The sequence below is a fragment of the Vicia villosa genome, unplaced genomic scaffold (assembly GCF_029867415.1).
Source record: "Vicia villosa cultivar HV-30 ecotype Madison, WI unplaced genomic scaffold, Vvil1.0 ctg.003280F_1_1, whole genome shotgun sequence".
NCBI classification, from domain to species: Eukaryota; Viridiplantae; Streptophyta; class Magnoliopsida; order Fabales; family Fabaceae; genus Vicia; species Vicia villosa.
The window spans coordinates 33,591-43,905 of NW_026706164.1; the positions used below are offsets into that span (position 1 = coordinate 33,591).

At 38.6% G+C, this 10,315-nt stretch overlaps 1 protein-coding gene across 1 annotated transcript; it reads left to right on the plus strand.

The window, feature by feature from the left end:
- Positions 1–372: 372 nt before the first annotated feature.
- On the plus strand, positions 373–2,238 carry LOC131640721 (uncharacterized). The gene is made up of 2 exons (XM_058911106.1): positions 373–1,676; positions 2,019–2,238. Exons 1-2 carry the CDS (start codon positions 373–375, stop codon positions 2,236–2,238), a joined length of 1,524 nt encoding a protein of 507 aa, XP_058767089.1.
- The last annotated feature ends 8,077 nt before the right edge of the window (positions 2,239–10,315 follow it).

Here is a 10,315-nt window from a genome sequence, read left to right on the forward strand (position 1 = left end):
TTCACCACATAAATTTTAATACGTGGTAGTATATCTCATGGAATGTTTTAATTTATATGTATATGATTATATAATGCCGTTGTCGTCTAAAAATGAATTTTATAAATCAGTAATCATGTTAGTGCTTTTCTTACCTAATTAGTTGTATGTTAGGTATACAATGTATATACAATAATTATTGCAAAGATTCTGTCCCTGGCTTGTGTAGTTTAATTCCATTTATATACAATAATTCTGTCCCTGTCATTTTTTGGTTGCTCAACACATGTTTTGGTACTGTTAGTGCATTTTTTTGTATGAATTCAGTTTTGAATGTGTTATGTGTTTTGAATGTGTTATGTGTTGTGTTTCAAATATATAGATTATCAAGTGATGGACAAAGAGTGGACTAAATTACCGTGGTTTAGTCAAGAGTACATCAACGGTGTTACTCGATTTTTAGACTTTGCCTTCACTAATGGAAGACCTCAAGGAGGTGAACTTCTATGCCCTTGTGCTAAGTGTAAAAATATATATTGGAAAACAAGGGATATTATTAGGGATCACCTAATAGCCAAAGGTTTTCTAGACGGTTATGACGTTTGGTTGCACCATGGGGAGAAACTACAAAGGTCTATGGAAATTGGTGATGGGATGGAAGATCAAGAGGGATCACATGATGACATTCCTGGCTTATTGCATGACATATATGGAGATAGGGCAGAAGTACACGGAGTTCATGAAGGTCCCAATGACGAGGCTAGAACGTTTTACAATTTGATTAAAGAGGCGGAACAAGAACTGTACCCTGGATGCAAAGACTTCTCTTCGTTATCATTCACGATTCGACTCTACTTGTTGAAATGTCTCCACGGCTGGAGCAATACGTCATTCACTGCCCTATTAGAATTATTGAAAGAAGCAATGCCTGATTTGAACATACCGGAATCATTTTACAAGACAAAAGCCATGATAAGTGGTTTAGGCCTTGATTATAAGAAGATAGATGCATGCCCAAACGATTGCATGCTATTTTGGAAGGAGCATGAAAAGGACATTTCTTGCACTATTTGTGAGGCTTCACGGTGGAAACAAAATGCTGCAACTGAAGGATGCGAGTCTGAGCAACCAAAAAATGACTGTAGAGTTCCTGCAAAAGTTTTGAGGCACTTTCCATTGATTCCTAGACTACAAAGGTTGTTCATGTGTTCAAAGACAGCTGAGTCAATGAGATGGCATGAAGAAGAGCGCTCAAAGGATGGAAAATTGAGGCATCCTGCTGATGGTAAACCGTGGAAGGACTTTGATGAGCTCCATCCAGATTTTTCTAGTGAGTCCCGCAATGTAAGACTTGGCTTAACGAGTGATGGGTTTAATCCATTTAGGACCATGAGCTTATCTCATAGTACATGGCCTGTCTTGATGATGGTATACAACACACCACCTTGGCTGTCCATGAAACCTGAATATACAATGTTGTCATTGTTGATTCCTGGACCAAAATCTCCAGGCAACGATATCGATGTTTACCTCCAACCACTGATAGAGGAGCTAAAGGAGTTATGGGAATCCGGCATAGAGACATATGATTCTTCAATGAATCAAACTTTTCAAATGCGTGCAGCTCTTCTGTGGACAATTAGTGACTACCCTGCTTATGCTATGTTGTCGGGATGGAGCACCAAAGGAAAATTGGCGTGTGCCTGTTGTAAATCTAACACCAATTCGTTATACCTCAAACACAGTCATAAGATGTGTTATATGGACCACCGTACCTTTTTACCAAGAACTCATTCTTGGAGAGACGATGTCAAATCATTTAACGGAGAAGAAGAACATAGGACTGCACCATCCATGTTAAACGGGGAAGAAATTCTTGAACTCTTAAAAGATTTCAATAATGAATTTGGGAAGAAAAAGAAGAAAGTTGATGGCCCGTGGAAGAAGAGGTCAATTTTTTTTGAGTTGCCTTACTGGGCTCAAAATACATTGCGCCATAATTTAGATGTAATGCACATTGAAAAAAACATATTTGATAGTATTGTTGGAACTCTTTTGGACATCCTGGGGAAGACAAAAGATCATATTAAAGCCCGTTATGATTTGCAAGAAATGGGAATTAGAGAAAGACTTCATCCAAGGGAGATTGGTGGAGGACGTTCAGAGTTTGCGAAAGCATGTTTCTCAATGACTCCGCACGAGAATTCAATTTTTTGTGGAGTTATAAAGGCTGCCAAGTTACCAGATGGGACTGCATAAAATATTTCAAAATGTGTACAAGTTGGTGACAAAAAAATATCTGGTTACAAGAGCCATGATGCGCATTTCATGTTACACTATTTGTTGCAAATTGCAGTAAGAAGCACAATGCCCAAGGAGGTGGCAACCCCACTAATTCGTCTTGGTTCCTTTTTCCGCTCTCCATGTCAGAAAGTTATACAAGTGGAAGATTTAGATTACCTAGAAGATGAGATTGTAGAGATACTTTGTCAGTTGGAGATGATATTTCCTCCAAGTTTCTTTGACATAATGGTTCACTTGCCTATTCACCTGGTAAATGAAGTTAGATTGGGTGGTCCTGTTCAATTTCGATGGATGTATCCCACCGAAAGATACTTGTGTAAACTTAAGAACTATGTCCGCAATAGAGCTTATCCTGAAGGTTCTATTGCCGAGGGGTATCTGGCTGAAGAAGCTATAACATTTTGCTCAAGGTATTTGCATAGCAATGTAGATACAAGGTTGAATAGGAGGAGTCGGAATTATGATGTTACCGATTCACTTGAAACAGATCCAGATGATTACTTTACAACTGCCGGTCGTCCTTTAGGGGGGCAGGCGAACCCTTTCATCTTGATGTGAAATCAAAGGATGATGCCCATCGATACATCTTATTCAATTGCAATGAAGTTCAAATTTACATCAGGTAGTACAATAACTATTTGTCCTCCTATGTATTTATCTACTAATCCTAAGATTAGAGATATGTTAACATATAATTTGTTGACTTTTGTAGTGAGCATGATCAAAGTGTTAATTCAAACACTAACAAAAGGAAGTGGACCAAGGCCAAAAGTCAAAGTAAAGAATTTAGTGAATGGTTTAAAACTCGTGCCCAGAATGATGATGTGCCATTACAACTTGAAAAACTTTCTAGAGGTCCTAATTTTGTTGCAAAGAGGTATCCAGGTTACGTCATTAATGGATATAGGTTCCATACTAGGAAACGAGATACAAATCGCAAAACTCAAAATTCTGGCGTAACTTTAGTTTCACTAAATTCAAGTTTCGGTAGCTCCAAGGATGGAAATCCTAGGACAGAACCCATCACATATTATGGAGCCATTGTTGATATAATTGAGTTATACTACTATGGAAATTTCAACTTTGTTTTGTTTAAGTGCCATTGGTTTGAGGTTGAAAAAGACAAATACGGACTTACTTGTGTGCGTTTCAATAAGAAAATTTATCAGAATGATCCATTTGTGCTACCTTCTCAAGTTCATCAATGTTACTATGTCCAAGACCCTTTTGATCCAAACCGGCATTATGCTCTGCAAACAGTTCCACGAGATTTCTTTAACATTGCTGACCCGTCAAACTTACAAGATGAAAGTGGAGAAAATAGTGATGGTGATGGTGAATTAAATTGGGTTAGGGAAGACATACCTGCAACAATAGCTGAAACACCTCATGAATGAATGAAGCTGAAAGTGATGGAGAGGATTTTGATTATGATGATACCCTATTTGATTTCATGGACTAATGTCAATCTATTTCATTTCTGGTGTAACTGATTGGATATGGCATTGAACAAATACATTTCTTTTTTATTTTCCATTTGAACTTTTCATGTATTGGTTTTATGAGCTGTATTCATTAGGAGAATGACAATATCATTAGAATTTCTGATGTGACTGATTGGATGTGTTGAATCTATTTCATTTCTGTTTTTGTAAATCCACTATGTGTTGAATCCACTATGTGTTGAATCTATTTCATTTCTGTTTTTGTAAATCCACTATGTGTTGAATCCACTATGTGTTGAATCTATTTCATTTTTGTTTTTGTAAATCCACTATGTGTTGAATCCACTATGTGTTGAATCTATTTCATTTCTGTTTTTGTAAATCCACTATGTTCTGAATCTTATTTGTTTTGAGTTAGTCATAGATCTAATGATTAGTGATTTATTGTTAACCGTTTGAATATTACAAATTAGTGCTAATTGGTTAAACTTTGTTTCTTTTAATATTTTCCATGTTAACAGAAAATGAAGAAGGTTTCAAACTTGCAAAAGAAGACGGCTGCCGCACAAAAGGGTGAACAAGTTACCGCCAATTTTCGGTTGCCTCTATTTAGATCCAGTGCTGAATTGGCTAAGAAGTATGATATCAAATGCGAGATGGTAAATAATAATAACCGTGAAGGACCTAGTAAAGTAGGCATCCGACCTCCTTTTGTGCCTGCATCTAGGGGACTTTTCAACTTATCTAAGTTTGAAACTGCTGCTTCAAAGATTGATAGTTCGGCCGATGTGTTTTATCCAACCAAAATGAGGACAAGACAGACAACTCCCAGAAAAGTAGGGGCCGAATGTACTGATTCAACCAGGCAGCAAGTGATTCCCAAAACAGGGCCTGAAATTGCTTTAAGGACCAGGCAACAACTTACTAAAAAAACAGGGCCTGAAATTGTTGATTCAAGGACCAGGCAGCAACAAGGAAATGATATATATATATATATATATATATATATATATATATATATATATATATATATAAATATATAAATATATATTTATATATATTTAAATATATATAAAATGACATATTTATGTAATGATACAGAAATAAACCGTGGCTAGATAAATGATTTAGAATGCATAACATATAACAACGGTTTTAAATAGGTGGTCATAACCAAACCGTGGCTAAATCTTGAACTAATACTGTGTCGTAAACGTTAAAATGAAACTGTGGCTTTACCATATAGCCACAGTTTTTAAGTCATGGCAAATACAAACCGCGGCCTTAATCAAGCTACCTAAACCCTGGCCTAAAAAAGCCACGGTTGTGAAAAAGGCGTGGTCTGTACCAAAAAACCGTGGACTATACTTTTGGCCACGGCCGTATACTCCACAATTGGATTTCCGTGGCCAAACCGTGGCCTCAGCGTTACGCCACGGTTATTTTGCATAAAGCCTCGGTTTTCTGGGCGTGGTAGGAGGCCTTTTTTCTGTAGTGTTACTTCTCTTAATTCATAGCTTCTCCTTAGCACTTCACAATTTTATGTATAATCATGCTTAGACTAATATGGGGTATTACAGGTAAATTATCAAAATGCATTCCATTAATAATTTGTATTAAAGATCTCAAATTTAAAAGATCTCAAAATTATAAAATTAGATATTTTTTTTATTTGTATTTTAATTAGGGTAACCATTAAAATTATTTTATTTATTTAAGGGTAATAGTTTTTTAGTTGAATTTTTTTAAATAATATAAATAATTTTAGATTAATTACAATTTTTTACAACCAAAACTTATCATTCATAGAGTACGAGAGTATTCTTGCCCAAAATCTTGCCCAAAAACAAAAGACAATTTAAAAGGAGAATGAATTGTCTTCTGTGTTTCACAATCATCCTGCCTTAAACAGGAATACAGAGGATACAGAACCTAGAAAAATTAAAATGTCTTAAATAGGAAACAGAGGATACAAAACTTATAAAAAAATTAAAAGTTAAAATATCTCTTATAATTCTCCATTTCCAAAATATAGTTTTGATAAACCTCACTATATTTTTGAGTTTTTTTATCCCTATCTTTTTCTCTGCTTTTATGAAGTTTTCACCATAATGCAACAGAAGAACAGACGTGGCAGAAAACACATGACATGTCCAGATTTTAATGAATAATCTCTCTTCTTCTCAATTAATATTTATCAGGAAGACAGTTCAGCAGACTCTGCCTCCAAAAAAAGTAATTTTATGTTGCTATATAAATAGGTGAAAATTATTTTTATTGTAATACTCCATATTATTCTAGGCATGACTATTCATATAATTATGAAGAATTAAGAGGGAAATAATGGATTAATATAATTAAGAGAAGGTTAGTTGGAATAGAAAGATGTTGGTTAGAAGCAAACCAAATGGCAAGGTGGTAATTTTGGTTTAGTTGAGGGGCACATTGGACCTTAACCTTATATTGCATGACATGTGATTGGTTGGTAGAGGTACATCATTCCAATTCAGATTTTTGTGAAAGAGAAGTGGAGAGAAAAGTGGAAGAAGTCATACATCCCATTTCAAGTTTTCATTTTCGTATTCCTTGGACAGCCCCCACTAAACTGATCATAACTCTCTACTCACAACTCCGATTCAGGTAATTCTCGAAGATTTGGATTCTACACGGAATTCTCTTCGATTTGGTATATTATTTCGTTCTAATAGCTTGTTTATTTGTGGAGAAAAACGAGTTTGAAGTAGGGTGGTCAATGCTGAATGTGTGTTAAAGAGGAGCTACGGGTTTGGTGAAGATGAAGTGAAACTTTGACTATGGTGGAAGTCCAATGGCAGCAAGAACATGATCTAAACCTCCATTAAATCCCAGGTGAGTCCTTAGATAGTAACTTGGGGATTTGCATGTAAGGGTTAGTGATTGGGGTTTAGGGATTGTGAGAAATAATCATAAATCCATGACACTAACTTGATAATTGTGTTAATTGTTGGTTGCTATTGATAATTGCTGGCTGGATACGTCCTTAGTTGTTGCATGCAGGTGGTTTTGATGGGTATAGACACCCCATTACGGAACTGATATGTTCTGAGTTTTTCTGCAATAATGATGGTCCGCTAAGCGGACTACGGTCGCTTAGCAGATGTTGTTGTAATTCTGCAGATTATCGCGAGTCCGCTAAGCGGACGGGCGAAGGCCGCCCAGCGGATATTCCAGAAGTAAATGTTGTCGCGAGCCCGCTAAGCGGACGTGAGGCCGCTAAGCGGAAGATGCTGATTGCAGAATTCTGTTTTCTTACCCTTGAGTGCAGTTCTGGTTTCAATCGTAACCAAACTCCTCCTGAACCATTAGTATACATATGTACGTTTAATGTGTGACGTTTTATGACACGCATTTCCTTTATTTCCGTTCGACTGCTTACGTGGAATGTTATGCGTAATATTGAATATGTTTATTCTATAGTTCTTGTATATTCAATTGTGATTGATTCTGAATACTATGATGAGAACAAGTATGGAAATATGTTGATATCCAAATCTTTTGGTTAAACATTCGGATTGGTTTGGTTTATGACCTTACGCTTGTTGTATGTACGTATGCTTGAATCGAAGTGGCCGGTGGCTAGATTGGGATATACCTCTTACTATGAAGTAAAGGTATTTTCCTGGACCATGGAGTCCGTAGAATAGTCCGATGATGTGATCAAAGGTCGCGCACCTGAGCTACCGTTGCAGTGTGCTCGTGAGTTTCCGTACGGGGTTTTACTCACTTGGCGTTAACACACTTGCGTGCTCGGTATGGTGGGATTATGTGGCCACGTAGGCCAATACATTTTCGGTAACTCACCTCTAGTGAAGTCATGTAGACTACTACTAGGCTTTCGCCCGGTGGGCTCATGTGTCAAGATGGCGGTTCAGTACTTGGTGTGAACACACGTGCGTACAGGTAGTTACTGGGACAATGACGCCATTTAGGCTAATGTCATCTCGCGGCCAAATAGGCTTGTGCGAACCCGCTTACCTACTCTTGCAGTGTGCTTGTACGAGTCTCTTGACAATAGGCATGGGTGAACCCATCGAGGGTGCGTTCATTCTATAATCTAGCCGAGGGTTGTGACACTTCTGGATTCCCCATACATGGGTATGGGTTTTGGCATACTTGTTTGTGGTTATACTTGTGATATGATGAGTCCTATGGTGGACGATTCCTTGTTTTCTCCGTGCTTGTACCGGATGTGAGGATAAACCCCGAATCAATGGTGGATTCGGTTTTGATGCATGTACCCTGTAGATCCGAGTGGACCCATAGGATAGGAGGACTCACTGAGATTTAGTAATCTCACCCCAATCAACTTTTTTTTTCAGGTGTAGTTTAGCAGTGGTTGGTCAGTAACAGGTTTGGACTGAAGACAGAGAAGTGGTGTTGGCTCGAAGACCTTGTTAGATCTTATTCTTCCGCTGTGCAGATCCATTGAAGACACATGTTTTGTAATTATCAATATTATTTCATGTTGTATTTATATGGATCATCTTGTATCTTTGGCTTTTGTATGTACTCAAATACCAATTTTTAACGTTTCATGCATAATATACTAGTCAATTATGTATGGGATGTTACAGTTGGTATCAGAGCAGGTCGATTCTCGGCCGAGCCATGAGACATCACTAGCAATTCCTTTCCTCCTCACATGTGTGCATTGCTAGCCTGATTTTACTAAAATCTCATTCAGTTGTTGAACTTGATCAACTCATCGACTGAGTGTGGGACGGTAGAATTACGGCAGGGCCGCCACGAGGACTCGTAAACCTGTAAGTGTTGTGAACCCAAGTAGTTGGAGTGGGATGAGTAATGGATTGTTTGGACGACGTAAGTGGAGAATATCGGAGTCATCAAGTTTAAGGAGAGCGGTTGATATGAAGTAGTGATACCCGGACTACCAAGGTGTGGATTGAGATAACCAAAACCCCCAGGATTTTGATTGGACGGAGTGAAACTTTCTCTAAGTCTTGGTAATAGCAAGGGAAATCCAGTAAGGATTGAGATAGGGCCTTGTAAGTGAGATTCTCCGAAGGTGTTGAGCTGGGATTTATTAGGATTCAGTACTGATGATGCTGCCGGTGTTAGGTGTGGATGGTGAGCTGATAGGACAGAATAACCTTTGGAAGCGCGGATAGAGGAGTCAGACCTTTCTGATTACGCTGGCATGGACAGTAATTGGATGGACGGAGTATTGGATCCTGATTCAACTTGGTGTATCTTAGACGAAAGTGGTTACCTAGTAAAGGTTGGTGGAACGTACGAGTGTGGTAACTTACGATTGGGCGAGGCTTGAGTACCCAGTCGATAGAGGAGGATGTGTATTTCTGTTCTTATCATTTTATATTTAGGTTCTAGAACTACGCTAGATGGAATATGAAATGATGTAGAAGCGTGAAACGCAGTAACCTAAGTTCTTGTTAGTTGTTGTTCGTCTGACCCCGAGTGAAGCCATAGAACTACGCTTGGCGTTGGGCGTTCAGGTGAGTAAGAACTAAGATCTATCTGGAACGTCAGTAGGATGATCGCATTTAAGTTGGTTGTTAGGAACCATAGTATTCCTATCTGGACTGAATTATCCTTGGAATCTCATGCATGCGTGGGACGAGTGGGTACGCGCACTGCATGGTAACCCGAAGTTGAACTTCAATCTTCGTGCTTAGCATTTTGGCTTTCCGAGAAAGTAACCTTGTTGTGTGGCACTCTCAGGTTTTAGTATCCTGAGGAGTGTGATTCGAAGGACTTGAGGAACGATGAACCTATTGGAGGTCTGTTCAGACACTTGTCGGTTATGACTTTAGGATACGCGTGGAGATCGTTATACGCCACTGAGGTAGGTTACCTGGATACATGGCCTCGGAGTTGGACCACCATGTTGGTACTACCAGATGGGTATAATGCCACAGTATCGCTATCGTGCACGAGATGCGTGAGTCATCCTTTTTCCGACATGTGTGGGACAAAAGTGATCTGAAACTCAAGGTAGAATTCTGATTTGGAACTCGTGAGACGCAGATCCAGACTCTCATAAGGTATATGGGATAAAGATCCATACGTCGCGCTCGATAGTAGAGGAATAACTAGACAGGCGATGGTGTGATAGATCAAGATCCGATACTATACTTATGGAGACTCTGAGTGATCGTGATTCCATGAGTTAGTATCAGATTGTACCTTGGGGGCGTTCTCGCTTCATGAAGTGTTAAGTTGACAATTTTACATGAGTGTCTAGACTCATGTGCGGTCATGATATCCTGGTCTGCATAGTGAGTGGCTATCATGTATCATTGGCGACCGGTGATGGAATATGCGAGTTGTATCTTGGACTAGTTTGATGTGTGACGTATCTGATAGAGTGCCTGTAGATACTCGAAGTAAAGAAATGTCAATCTTGGTAAAGCATAGACATTTTGGTTTGAGAACTACTAAGAAGTCTATAAGAGATATGTTCGAAATACAAAGTGCAATTTCTTGCATTGTGGCTACACTCAAACCGTTGGAAGCACTGCTATGAAGGATGCAGTCGCCGAGGAAGTCAGTTTAGTGTCTGATTCAGA